The sequence below is a fragment of the Acanthochromis polyacanthus genome, chromosome 21 (genome assembly GCF_021347895.1).
Source record: "Acanthochromis polyacanthus isolate Apoly-LR-REF ecotype Palm Island chromosome 21, KAUST_Apoly_ChrSc, whole genome shotgun sequence".
In the NCBI taxonomy this organism is placed as follows: Eukaryota; Metazoa; Chordata; class Actinopteri; family Pomacentridae; genus Acanthochromis; species Acanthochromis polyacanthus.
In genome coordinates this window covers 18,999,096-19,012,677 of record NC_067133.1, presented here as the reverse complement: position 1 = coordinate 19,012,677, position 13,582 = coordinate 18,999,096, and the positions used below count along the sequence as shown (strand labels likewise).

Below are 13,582 nucleotides of genomic sequence, written 5' to 3'. Positions count from 1 at the left end.
ATCAGCTTCTCCTCATTTACTCCCCACAAAGCTTTAATAATTGAACCAGAAAATGTCGGTTCTGCTTCGTGGTCACAGGGTTCATAACTCAACATCCTCCCTCTGTCTCCCTCAGTAGTCCTGCTGATTAGCGGTGGAAAGCCTCCTCCCTCTCCTTTCTTCCCAGAGTTCCTCCCTTTCTCAGTGACTGAGTAGTCAGGAGAGATTGTGTGGGAGCAATACATTCCAGTTTAATATCTGACTATGACTCAGACCTGGAGAGGGCAAGGGTGGGAGGGACAGAAATAGGTAACAGAAAACAACATGGGATGACTACACCAGACACCAGATGAATAATACAAGCCCACCATCAGTTTTAATGAAATAAAAAAACAGTACAAACCAAGACTTCCTTGCATACAGACAAGCATAAATATGATTTTTACACACTTGGATGAAGAGCAAAACACTGATACAGTAATTAAATATTCGACATAAACCATCTTGCTCACAGTGATGTAGCATCAATGTGCTGTATCTTATTTTTGAAGACAAATAGTCACGTTATTTGACAAAACTGATATTTCAGCAGTCACGGTATATCAAGTATCATGGCTGGGATACATAAGAAACCAGCCCACCTGTGCTGCTGTGAAGACAAGCGTCATCTGGTGATGGAAGACTGCTATGATGGCTGAGGTAAAAGGTTTGCAGCTGGGGAAAAGAAAAGGAATGCATCAGTGTGATGACTGTGAAAGAAATATCTCACAAAGGTGGTGCAGAAATAGATTTGTTTTGCAGACATTGGTCTTTTATAATTGTTTTTTTTTGCACCAGACAGACATTCTCATTACATGCAGCATGCAAGATGGAAAAAAACAGCATGCAAAAACTAGCATGATAAGACAAATTCTCCTTTTTACAGAGAGTAATGAGGAAGCATAATAATCTGCACTCATATCGCTTGTGTTTTATTCAGAATGGTTTATATGTGAGATGTGTATGGACAGTTCCAGCCAGGTCTTACCCACTCCACTGAGGTCCACTGTCTCTGCACAGCCCAGAAAGCGAGCCACATGTGGTGAGCAGGAGGCAGGCTTGTCCTGGTTTTCTCTCAAGCAGCGCTCAAACTCCACAAACTCCTTAGAACAGTCCTGCCTGATCTTCTGGATCACTGGGCTTAACACATTTAAACACAGAAATGCTGTGTAAAGGTGGGTGGAAGAAAGGCAGAATTATATGGGTGGGAAGGAATGAATAAATGCGTTTGCTCACTGTGATGATGTACACTGTGCAACCTTCATCTTCAGTTCATGGCAGTTTTGCTGCCATGTTGAGGGGTTGGAGGCCACACATGACCCATAAGCCTCCATTTCTTTATGACAGTACTTGGACGTGATATCCATAGCAGCCTGCCTGCAAAGTGACAGATTAATCAGTATGTGGGCCAATGGGCCATCGTTCATCAACGTGATGAATTTATTGTAACATGAAAAGCAGTAAACAGAACATGAAATAAGCAGAAAGTAGTTTGGTGAAGATACAGCCTGATTTACAAAGTAGCAATATCCTCATTTAAAGATCGCATCATCTCCGTCTCGACTAGAGAACATTGTAAATGTTTAACTGTTAGTACCCATATTTAAAAATCTTACATTTTCCTCTTTTAAGCTGTTTCAAGCGAAGAAATTGATCAACCAAGGTTACAACACCAGCGATTCTACATGTGGAGCCATGGACATACGGTAACTACACATCTCATACCTTCTGACTGGATGGAAATAGAACATGTGAACCTGTTCTTTGATTGTATTGGTTCAGGTATGTGTCAGTCAAGCATTTTGGCTACGCCCCTATAGTGACGATAATTCATTAAAGGGGCAGCTGCTTGAAAGCATAAATAAAGCATCAAACAAAAGGTTTTCTCAGTAATTTGTCTTACTCGGAGTCTAGTCTATAAGAATCTTAATCTAAGCAACACATTTTAACTGCGCAGAAGACAGTAAATATTGGATCTTTTGGTTCAATCATGCTGTGCGAGCTAGAACATTACGTGTCTTTGCGTGTTTACGTATGCGGAAGCAACGGTTGGAGAACGAGTTTTTCAGTAAACGGGCTCTGAAGGCAAGACCGCTCACTGTTCCCTGTGTTGAATCGTACTTTTACCTGCTACAGCACGACGGGGTGCTGGTGGATGATAGAGGGGGCCAGAGGGGTGAGCAAAGTACAATGAACGACGCCAAGAAAGACGGGAGTATGGCAGCAGACGGAATCCGAGGACCGGGTGAGCTGCAAATGGCCCCCTCTGTGAACCACAACCAGCATGACAACGGCACCGGCGACGAGCTGGTGAGCTCAGTGACGCTGTACAGGCGAAGGCCCCGGCTGCTACACGGCACTGTCCTCCCGTTTCTGGCGGTTTTTTACCCGGGCTGGCTGTACGTGTGGCTAGGAGTGTACGGTGCCTCCGACTATCCAGAGGCAGGCCTCCTGGCGTTAGCCGCTATCGGGATCGCGCACGTCCTCACAGCACTCTCTGGTTATTGGTCCGTGCACGCGCACTGTTGGCTCACTTGTTCCAAGGTAAACATACAATATAAAAATAACAATAGTAATGCAATAGCGTGCTGATATCACTAGAGACCCCACCGTTTCCCCCTTCCTTTAATTAGAGAGGTCAAAGTTCAGATGCAGGGAGGGAGTCGATGTCTTACCTGAAAAAACTATATCAGAGCAGGACCATGTTACCCAAAAATATTTCATTTAATCCGAACAATCATTCCGTAATGTATCATGTAAGTAGCAGAGGGTTTATACTACCAGTTTAAGAAAGAAAATTGTATTTGATTACATGGTAATATAAATGACACCACAGTATCCTGAAAATTTACAGTTGGCCTTTGACTCACAGTTTGTGGGTTTTCTCAAGAAGCAAATGTATAAAAAAATATGTTGCACCTGCAAAATCAGTACATTAGATTTGGATTAGTAATGCAACTGGACACCATTTCTTTCTGTTATATGAAAGAGAAGTATTATTTTTGCCAATGTGCTTGATATTCATATTGATCAAGTGGATGTCTGTGCTGCCATGTCTCATTGGAGAGGGACAAAGTTCAGAGGCACACAGCTGTACCAAAAATAACTGACCTTGCAAAGTGTGTGAACTCGTCACCTGTTTATTTGTGTATGCAGGAACCAGACCCAAACAAGGCTACGCTGGCGAAGATCATACCCACCCCCAACAATGGCTCTGCTGAGCTTGTGGCACTACAGAGGGACCAGGTTTGTTCACATATTTACTCTCAGGACACCCTAAGTTGTCTTCATTGGAAGTCATTTGATCTTACCAGTTGTTTGAAATCCACACCAGCTTCATCAATCCTGTCTATGTACTGGTTCAGGGCAGGGTGTCATTGTTTTCTATTGTTATTTGTGATTGGACTTGTCTAAAGTGGTTACCCTTGTCTGGCATAATCCCAAAACATTTAAACTGTAGCATGATTTTTTTGTGCAATAAAGTTTTGTCTGAAGAAATAGCCTTCAAATTTAAGTTGGACAGCAATGCCGACTCACAATGTGGTGTAGAATATAAGAGGGTTAAGGTACTGCCTGTTTCATTGTGATGCCAGTGATCAGCTGCAGCCTGTGACATTAGTTCTTTCATTATGTGTGAACTCTGAGAACTGACTTATGATATCCTATTACATCCTATTAGCTTAGTGCATTCTCCCCTTATATGTCATGAATGCTGTATGTATTTGCCATCTCTTAAGTGGAAGTGGTTGGGGTAATTCTGGTTTGAGGTTTACCACAATTTGTTTTTAATGTAAGTTGTAATATAGTGATAAGCAACAATCATAAAAATAGTACAGACAAAAACTGCTGTTGTTTTCCTTTCTCGAGTGATATAATTAAAATGTTCTTTCCGTTCTTTTTTCTGACTTTTAGGATGACAACGGAGAGGGGATTCTTTCTTTTGAGTTTCAAAAGATCCGCTACATCTTTGACAACAAAGAGAAGAAGCATTTCCTCCCAATAGCATTTCCAATCAGTAACCCGATGGGCTACTTTCAGTCCTGGCGTGGCTACCAGGAGGAGACTGAGCTCAGAGCTGCAGAAAAGCGGTACGGCACCAATCGCGCTGAGATGGTGGTGCCAGATTTTTTGGAACTCTTCAAAGAGAGGGCCACAGCTCCTTTTTTTGTTTTTCAGGTATATCTTTGTGTGTATGTGCGGTTGAATGTTTCTGATTTGTATTTTTTATGGTCAAAAATTGTAAAATATATTAATTGTGTCTGTATCCATGTGAAGTAATTTACCCTCTGCCATCGATCAGGTGTTCTGTGTGGGTCTGTGGTGTCTGGATGAGTACTGGTACTACAGCGTTTTCACACTGTTCATGCTAGTGGCATTTGAGGCCTCCTTGGTCCAGCAGCAGATGAGGAATATGTCTGAGATCCGCCGTATGGGAAACAAGCCCTACATGATCCAGGTAGGTTTGATAAAATTAAACATTTTGTCTATTATGTTTGAAAGGTTCTAAAGAAACATTTTGTCTTTCATCTCAAATTTCATTATCTACAGTATACATTGATGAGCCAAAACATTATGACCACTTACAAATTACGTGATTTACATAGATTTTCTGAGAGTAGCATGTCAGTGTGTAGGATATATTACATGTTAAGTGACCTGTCGCTTCATTTACTAAGCAAATTTGTTCAGAGCCAAACAGTTATGGGCAGACAGCTGCATCCTAGGCTTGTGTGATACCCTGAACTGGTGACAAGGTGTTGGGACAATGTGCTATAGTGAATATTATATGTGCTGATTTTAAGTCGCATGTCCTCTCAGTAAAGGATCTGCTACCGACATCTTACCACAGGATCCTACAGGGCACCTTCAGAGCTTGTACATTCTTTGCCTCTGAATTTCAGAGCTGTTATGGTGGTACTCAAAGAACCAACAAAATATTTGGCAAGCAGGGTTATGTTTTACTACCTGGGCGGATGTGACTCAGGTGATGGAGTTGATTGTCAGCTAATCGCAATGTTGTCTTTGGGTAAGACACTGAACCCAAAGTTGTTCCAAACCGCAGACAGGCACCTTACATGACAGCTATGCTGCCATAAGTGTGTGTGAAATGGGGAACATTGTAAAGCAGTTTAAGTGTGACTAAGGTAGAAGTGCTCTATATATGTACAGGCTGTTTACCGTTTTGGCTCATGAGTGTATTTTCCTTGCATTTAAAGCATCCCAGATTAATTCCGTATTTTGTGACAGGTGTATCGCAACAGGAAGTGGAGACCTATTTCTAGTGATGAACTTGTCCCTGGGACATAGTCTCAGTAGGTGAGTGTCCTGTCCCTGTTTTCATGATTTCTCAGCACAAACATCAGCTTGACTCTGTTTGGGTGTTCTAAAAATACGTGTTCTTTACTCCATAGGACGTTCACCCCAGGACAACTTGGTACCGTGTGATGTGCTGCTGCTCAGGGGCCGCTGCATTGTGGACGAGGCCATGCTGACTGGAGAGTCTGTGCCACAGATGAAGGTTAGCAACTGACAGAAGAAAGTGTACATATAGAAACACTGTAGTATAAACCTCTTTTTTTTTCTAAAGTGCATTAGCTTAAGTGTTGATAATGTGGGGTGTGTAGGAGCCGGTGGAGGATTTGGACCCAGAGCGAATCCTGGATCTTCAAGCGGACTCTCGCCTCCACGTCATCTCTGGTGGGACAAAAGTGGTTCAGCATAGCCCCCCTTTAAAGGCCAGTGCTGGACTCAAGCGTAAGTGCTAATTCTTCTTTTCATTGATCTGGTAACAAAAAAAATGTACTGGCTGAAAAATCTGTGCGTTTAATAGTGCATCCATCTCCCATTTTTAACAAATAAAGTGCATGCTTAAGCTTTGTTCTTTATGTGCAGCTGTGGACAATGGCTGTGTGGCCTATGTACTGCGAACCGGATTCTATACCTCTCAGGTGAGAAATTTTCTATATTGTTGTCTATATTGCTGTGTTTCTTTTTTTGTTTTTTGCTGCCATGCATTCTAATTTTAAATGAATTGTGATGGGTGTGTTGATGGTGAGCTTAAAGTGTACTGAATATGTGTTGCCTCCAGGGTAAACTGTTACGGACCATTCTCTTTGGTGTGAAGAGAGTGACAGCAAACAACTTGGAGACTTTCATCTTCATCCTCTTCCTCCTTGTGTTTGCTATTGCTGCAGCTGTGTATGTGTGGGTAGAAGGTGAGTTGCACGCAGTCAGCTTATTAAGATAAATTCTTGTTTAACTCTGGCATAACTGGCATAAGATATATCTAAAAAATGGGTTTGTGCTTTTTATTACCCCCTCAGGGACCAAAGATCTCAGCAGGAACCGCTACAAGCTGTTTCTGGAGTGCACACTCATCCTTACCTCAGTGGTTCCTCCAGAACTTCCCATAGAGCTTTCCCTAGCAGTAAACACATCTCTTATTGCCCTGGCCAAACTTTGTAAGTCCATGTGTGTTTCTGTCTTGCTTGTGTGTGGAATATATTTAAGATGGCATGCACAAAGCAGCTTATGATACAAAGCTTGTAATGGCAGTGTTTCATTTTATCTTCTTTTTTTTTTGGCAAAAACTCTTGCTCAGATGTGTTCTGCACAGAGCCCTTCAGGATACCATTTGCAGGGAAAGTGGAAGTTTGCTGTTTTGATAAAACAGGAACACTGACCAGTGACAGTCTGGTGGTCCGGGGAGTAGCAGGCCTCAGGTAAACTCTGCCAACCATAATTAATTCTTTGTTGTACCCAGCATGAATTACGAAGCACAGACACATAACATACTATGCTATGCTTGATGTTAATTATTATTTGAATATATTTGTGTTACGTGGAGCATATCAACTGATGTTTGTGTTTATGACAGAGAGGGAAAGGAAGTGATGCCTGTATCTGAGATCCCAGTTGAGACTCATCGGGTGGTGGCCACCTGTCACTCGCTGGTCACTCTGGATGATGGACAGCTGGTCGGAGATCCACTAGAGAAAGCCATGCTGACTGCTGCTGACTGGACTCTTACTAAAGGTACGGGGAAATGACCTCTACTAAAGGCACAGTGCAGGGCAGTGGCCTGTTTGTGAGAAAACCTGTATATGTTTGTGTTTGTTGTTGTGTTGGGTTAAATATTCATGTTTTACTCTAAAGTTTGCATTTATTTCTGGCTCGCAGTACAATATTTCAGGTTGCACCAAACCTGCTGTGTTAAACTTTGTGCTTTAATTTGGCAAGCACATCTTTGAGGATTGCCGTTCTTCAACTCTGCCGCACTTGAATTCTAAATGTTTGTATTCGGCCACATTTGTTCTTAACAGCGCAGTGCTTAAGAGTGCGTCTCACTGCGTGTTGTCTCTTTGACCAGATGAAAAGGTGTTCCCACGAGGCATCAAAACCCAGGGATTGAAGATCCACCAGCGTTTCCATTTTGCCAGCGCTCTGAAGAGGATGTCAGTCCTGGCCTCCTATGAAAAGCTGGGCTCCACTGAACTCTGCTACATCTCAGCTGTCAAGGGTGCTCCAGAAACACTCAGAGGAATGGTACATGCCGACACAATCCCTAGAATATACTGCTGTTTTTTCTACCTTAATCAAATCCATCCTAACATGGCTGTGATTGTAGTTTGCAGAATATCCATCAAGTTATGACGAAGTCCACAGGGAAATGTCACGGGAAGGGGCTAGAGTCCTGGCCTTGGGCTACAAAGAGATGGGACACCTGAGTCATCAGCAGGTTCCTAATTCATTTTCCACAAAACAGTCGCAGACTGTCTCAATACTCTTGTATGAGAAAAGATGGACTAGAAACTGAACAAAAATTTTTTTGGGTGACATAGGTCCGGGAGATGAGTCGCGATGCTCTGGAGTGTGACTTGCATTTCGCTGGGTTCATGGTTGTGTCTTGTCCCCTCAAGAGTGACAGCAAAGCTGTCATCAGAGAGATCCAAGAAGCGTCTCATCATGTAAATAAGTAAAATTGTACTCATGTGTTTCTACAGCATGGTTTTAGGATAGTTAATATTTCTACCTCTGCTTTCAGGTGGTGATGATCACCGGCGACAACCCTTTAACGGCGTGCCATGTAGCAAGAGAGCTCCACTTCATTCAGAAAGAACACACACTAGTGTTGCAGCAAAGCCCTGACCGGGGTAAAACAAATATCACTTTACAGAATTACATGCCTTACTAAAGTAATGATAGTAGGTGTTTTTAACCAAGAGAATAGAAAAAGCATAATGTTGTGTAACAATGTTATTCTGCTTTTCAGGTGAGTGGCAGTGGGAGTCCATTGATGGCAGTGTGTGTGTACCTCTGCCCCCTCCTTCAGTTTCCTTATTTGTGCGTCAGTTTGACTTGTGTGTAACAGGAGAAGGGCTGGCTAGACTGAGCTGTGACCCCCGGCTGCTCCACACCCTTTTGCCTCATATACGAGTGTTTGCTCGTGTTAGTCCAAAACAGAAGGTAAATCCTAATGCAGCAGCTGTATCTACCTTATAATGTATGTGTTGTATGCTATTTATGGATATACCCACTCAAAAACACTTTTTAAAAAATCAGTTATTATAAGCAGACCTTTACCTTTAGGTCCCATTTAGTGGGCCTTGATTTTTTTCCCCTCACTGCTATGGTGTAACCGGCCAAACAGCTTCATGTTGAATACACAATAAGTTTAGTCATCTCAAATGTGAGATGTGTTTTTGCGAAAGAATCAAAGCTTATAAGTTTACCAATAATACAGCGAACTCAATCACAGGAAAAAGCAGAGCACAGACAGATGGTAGTCTATGATTACAGTGCTTTATAAATGGAGGACACCACTCTTTTTGTTTGACAGGAAATTGGAACAAACTTGGGTAGATTTCTCAGGGAATTGTCTAAATGAAGTTTGGAAATATAGGCAATCAGTGTAATGTGGAATGACCGATGGATATTACTGCATCTAACAATGGTTTATTTGTTTTAGGAGTTTGTGATCACCAGTCTAAAGGGGCTGGGTTATGTAACACTGATGTGCGGTGATGGTACAAATGATGTGGGGGCCCTCAAACACGCCCACATAGGTAAGATTTATCAACCAAGACAGAAAGCATGAGTACAATGTGTGACCTCAACAGTTTGCAGTCATTGTAGTTTTGATTTTCCTCAGGTGTTGCTCTGTTAGCCAACGCCCCTGAGCGCATGCCTGAAAAAAAGAAACGGAACCGAGAAAAGGAGGCAGCCACATCGGAATCCAGACCTTTACCACCAGTCAGTTCAGGAGCCAAACTGAGCTCCAGGGCAGCCAGACAGCGGGTGATGGCCCAGAGAGAGGAGCAGCTTGCGGCACAAAAGGTATGTTTCTTCATGATTTGTGAAGTGCCTTCTTCTTAAAACTCATTTATGTCGTCTGACTGCAGCATGCTGCACTGCCAGCCCATTCTACGCTCTTCTCCAGTTACCAACATTAACAAGTATTTATTTACAGCAAACAAAAATGAAATTATTTTGTCTTTTTTAGAAATGATAATAGTTGTAGTCATAAGAGTTGAATTGCACTGGTCTAAAGTCAGGATTTTACCATGACAGGAAAGGATCAGTCAAGTCTTACGGGAACTTGAGGAGGATCAGGTACAAGTAGTAAAACTGGGTGACGCCTCCATCGCTGCCCCCTTCACCTCAAAACTATCCTCCATACAGTGCAGTAAGTAACATATGTTTCAACTCTTGGCAAAGTTTCAAATGATCCAAACATAAAGCACCTTCCCATGTCTAAAACTCCCTCGTTTTTATTCCCAGTCTGCCATGTAATAAAGCAAGGCCGTTGCACTCTGGTGACAACACTCCAAATGTTCAAGATCCTTGCTCTCAATGCCCTAGTGCTGGCCTACAGTCAGTCTGTACTCTACCTCGAGGGAGTGAAGTTCAGCGATTTCCAGGCGACCCTGCAGGGCCTGCTCTTAGCTGGATGCTTCCTCTTCATTTCTAGATCAAAGGTGAGAATTTATGTGAAGAAATATGGATTTAAAATGTGTCTGCCTCTGATTGCTCACAAACTATAATTGTTACTGAATGTTTTTCTTCCACATAGACACGAGTTTTGTTTCTGATAATAAACAAATTAAGAATCTTTTCTCTCTCATTTATGCAGCCACTGAAAACGTTGTCTCGAGAGCGGCCCTTGCCAAACATCTTCAATCTTTATACGGTGTTGACAGTGCTGCTGCAATTTGCTGTTCACTTCTGCAGTCTGGTGTACCTTTACAAAGAGGCACAAAGCAGAAGTCCGCCCAGGTAAATCAGAGTAGGACAGAAAGAGATAGCATGAAACAAAAAACAGACATTTTATTTTTAAAGTGAAGTCTATACCCTGGTGGTATCATCCATCGATGTTGTGTCCTTTTACTCTTACATGGAAGACAACCAACTGTATATTCTAATGAGGCCCACAGAACCCAGCACATTAGGCTCTTAAATGGACTACCAAGATGATGAACATTTTTTTACTGATAAATTCCGATCAAATTGAATTCTTTCCTATCAGTGAGTTGGAAAACAATGTAAAAAATCGGAGCATAATTTTGACACTAAATCAACCATACTACTCCGACTGCTCCAATTTCATCTATACAATTTTTATTGATTACTCTGGTTGGCCCTGTTGCTAGCCTAAATACGAGCATGCGTTCACTGTCAGGGTGAACAGGCTCTGGTACAACCTGCCTGCAGATCTCAGCATTCCTGAGTGTCTTTCTTCTTTTAAGTGTCTTCTTAAAATCTATTTTTACTGTTCAGATATGTTGGTTTAAGCCAATGTTTCTGTGAATTCTGTGTGACAGTCTTATCTGACCTAATTTATCTTATTCTGTATGTTTTACAATGTTTGAGAGATGTTTTTCTTGTTCCTTCTCTCTTGCAGAGCGGAGCAGTTTGTAGATCTTTATAAAGAGTTTGAACCCAGTCTAATTAACAGCACCGTGTACATAATGTCCATGGCCATGCAGATGGCCACCTTTGCCATTAACTACAAGGTACTTATCCTTAATACTATTAGTAGTCGTCATCTCTGCAGTGTTTGTAGTACGTATAAAAAACCTTCGGATGTATTTTTTTGCGTCTTAGGGTCACCCCTTCATGGAATCTCTTAGCGAGAATCGACCACTACTATGGAGCATCGCTCTGTCAGGTTTAGCGATTGTGGGCCTTCTTACTGGTTCCTCCCCAGAATTCAACGAACAGTTTGCTCTTGTAGATATTCCAACTGAGGTGAGTTGGTGTTATTTTACCATGTACAGTCTTGTTTCAGTAGCCTCATAATAATGATATACCCCATGAGGTAATCTGCTTCCTCTTTGCTTTCTTGCAGTTCAAATGGATCATTTCCCAGGTTCTGGTTGTGGACTTTGTCGCCGCTCTGCTGGTGGATCGTGTCCTGCAGTTTCTGCTGGGCAAAGGAACTCTCAGGCTGCCTTCTTGAACTTAGTGCCAACAGCAACCGCTGCCCTTACCAACCAAACTGTAAAGGGAGAGAAGACTTTGGAATGAGAGGAGAATAGAAGTTTTCGTGACATACACAAGACAGCTGAGACTGTCATGGCGTGCAGTACTGTACACCCGGTGTATCCCTTCCTTCCACTCTGCCCCTCCTTAACCATCTGTGTTTCTGTATTTTCATCAGCTCTGTGTTTTATTTATCCTTCTGTTTTTTCATTACTCTTCTTTTTTTATCTACATTTCTCTCTGTGTCTTTATCTGTCCCTCCCCACTGCTACAAAAGGCCATGAAGACAGCAGTATTGAGTGGAGTGTGAGACTGTGCCAGCCAGAGTGAAACATACAGGCACAACAAGGGGCATTCTCCAAGAGAATTGCAAAAGTGTTTTGGATTTTTTCTTTTTGATTCCCCTTGATTTTGTAAAAAAGTGACAAGCATCTTTAACAGACTTATAAAGACTTAAACATAAAAATATGAAGTCTGCCAAGTGTTTTGTCAAGTATAAGTACTGATGGGCATGATGAGCACATCCAACTGGTTATGAACTGTCCTGTTCCCAGTGATAGGTAAGTAAAAAGTCAGGGTCTGAGAATACAGTGTAACTGTGCAAAGAAATGCATTCATTTAATGAAAGTTTTTTCCTCATTGGATACGTGTCACTGGCTAATACAAATGTGACATTTTATTAAGCGTCATTTGAGCAAAAAGGTCTGGAAGCTTTCTAGCATTGTTTTTACTTGCCAGCTGATTGTAACTACCGAGCATGGGGATTTCAGAAGATCAGCCGTAGATGACAGCTTTTTTATCATTGATGTAAACTTGCATAAACCCTTTGATGAACAAAGTTGAGCAGCTTAAACTACTTTTATCTAAAGAAAACCCAGAAAGAACTCCCATTGCTTTGTTAGTCAAGTAGTCTAACCAAGCACTAAAAAACTAGAGGTGTTAATGGGCCATGAAATGTAAAATGTACACAATTCCAGATTATATACAGACATTCAATCAAGAATATACAGTATGAGGGCATCATGTCACAGTAGTTGTAAGAAATTGGTTCTAGCCTTTCAACTGGTGGTGCTGCTAATTTCTGTTTAGTCCACAAAAAGAGGCTGAAATACGTTTAAGATAAATATGTGGTGCATGGCAGTTGTCTCATTGTCTGGGTTATACATTGATTATTATATTACAATCTCTAAGTACTTGTATTTCAGTTCCAGAAACAACTTTAAAAATTGACTCGATATTAAGGCCATGCCAGCCTTTTTTATTGACATGAATCATCCCATTGCTAAAGTTTCTCTTTTATAGTTAAAAAAATGAATTGTGTGGTTGGGGTTTGGGATGTGTTTGAGCTTGTTTAAATGTAATATATAATCGATTAGTCTATTTTTCTAAGGGTAACTTTAAAGAGAATGGCCTGAAGAAATTGTTGAAACATGAACTTACTGTTTTACCTTTACATTTGAGTTTCACGGTTTTGTTATACTTGTTTTGTTTATAAATGTTGCTCACAATTTTGTATCTTTTCATCATGTGTGTGCAGGAATAGGCATGAACTGTAGTAAATGAAAAGGCATAAGCTTCATCAAACCCGCTAAACCAGAACAGCTAGGGAGTTTTATTAAAACTAGTAGGATGCAAATATACAGATAAGGGTCCCTGTAAGGAAAGTGGTGAAGACAACATGGTGTAGATAAGGGGATGTGCAAAGACGAAGCACAGCAACTCAAATGATAAAAATACTGGAAAAGACTAAACTGAATGTATAGATGTAGGTTTGTGGTTTTGTAAGAAGCTGTGGTAAGTTGTAGCAATGATAGGATAAAAGAAACACATGTATAACAGGGAATTAGACATTTTTGAGGAACATTTAATTGATTTAATTTCTTACAATCTTAAGCAGTGACTTACTCTGATCTAATGGAGGAGCACAACTAATACAGATGTCCCAAGCAAGAATTGATCTATCCATTTATCCACCCATCCATCCATTATCTACAGTGCTCAGTCCTCATTAGGGTCACGGGGGGCTGGAGTCTATCCTAGCTAACTTAGGGTGAAGGCAGGGGACACCCTGGACAAGTCACCA

General features: G+C 41.5%; 2 protein-coding genes across 4 annotated transcripts; one reads left to right on the top strand and one right to left on the bottom strand.

Moving 5' to 3' along the window:
- Positions 1-12: 12 nt before the first annotated feature.
- On the bottom strand, positions 13-2,278 carry LOC110962411 (coiled-coil-helix-coiled-coil-helix domain-containing protein 5). Of its 3 annotated transcripts, XM_022210367.2 has the most exons (5): positions 1,635-1,783; positions 1,255-1,395; positions 1,007-1,158; positions 621-693; positions 13-254 (listed from the first exon to the last, which is right to left on the bottom strand). In XM_022210367.2, coding segments are annotated over exons 1-4 (324 nt in total). In that variant the 5' UTR covers positions 1,637-1,783; the 3' UTR covers positions 13-254; positions 621-664. The 3 variants fall into 3 exon arrangements, with proteins under 3 accessions (XP_022066059.1, XP_022066061.1, XP_022066058.1); XM_022210369.2 differs by lacking the exons at positions 13-254; positions 1,635-1,783 and adding an exon at positions 2,146-2,278 and having other exon boundaries at positions 330-693; XM_022210366.2 differs by lacking the exon at positions 13-254 and having other exon boundaries at positions 330-693; positions 1,635-1,782.
- atp13a1 (ATPase 13A1) lies at positions 2,032-13,007 on the top strand. The gene is made up of 25 exons (XM_051941618.1): positions 2,032-2,562; positions 3,175-3,264; positions 3,931-4,194; positions 4,319-4,474; positions 5,266-5,321; positions 5,416-5,536; positions 5,643-5,772; positions 5,911-5,966; positions 6,107-6,233; positions 6,342-6,479; positions 6,620-6,740; positions 6,896-7,053; positions 7,388-7,563; positions 7,646-7,756; positions 7,860-7,985; positions 8,063-8,171; positions 8,291-8,484; positions 8,987-9,083; positions 9,170-9,354; positions 9,589-9,703; positions 9,799-9,995; positions 10,151-10,293; positions 10,919-11,030; positions 11,122-11,265; positions 11,366-13,007. Exons 1-25 carry the CDS (start codon positions 2,053-2,055, stop codon positions 11,474-11,476), a joined length of 3,747 nt encoding a protein of 1,248 aa, XP_051797578.1. The 5' UTR covers positions 2,032-2,052; the 3' UTR covers positions 11,477-13,007.
- Positions 13,008-13,582: the final 575 nt, after the last annotated feature.

Bases quoted from the DNA above. Each gene is read 5' to 3' on its own strand.
- LOC110962411 (XM_022210367.2), bottom strand. The intron at 1,159-1,254 runs GTGAGCAAACGC...AAATGTGTTAAG, and splicing joins GCACAGTGTACATCATCACA to CCCAGTGATCCAGAAGATCA. The intron at 694-1,006 runs GTAAGACCTGGC...TCTTTTCCCCAG, and splicing joins AGTGGACCTCAGTGGAGTGG to CTGCAAACCTTTTACCTCAG.
- atp13a1 (XM_051941618.1), top strand. From the start codon at position 2,053: ATGCGGAAGCAACGGTTGGAGAACGAGTTTTTCAGTAAACGGGCTCTG. The intron at 4,475-5,265 runs GTAGGTTTGATA...ATTTTGTGACAG, and splicing joins ACAAGCCCTACATGATCCAG to GTGTATCGCAACAGGAAGTG. The intron at 5,322-5,415 runs ATAGTCTCAGTA...AAAAATACGTGT, and splicing joins GATGAACTTGTCCCTGGGAC to TCTTTACTCCATAGGACGTT.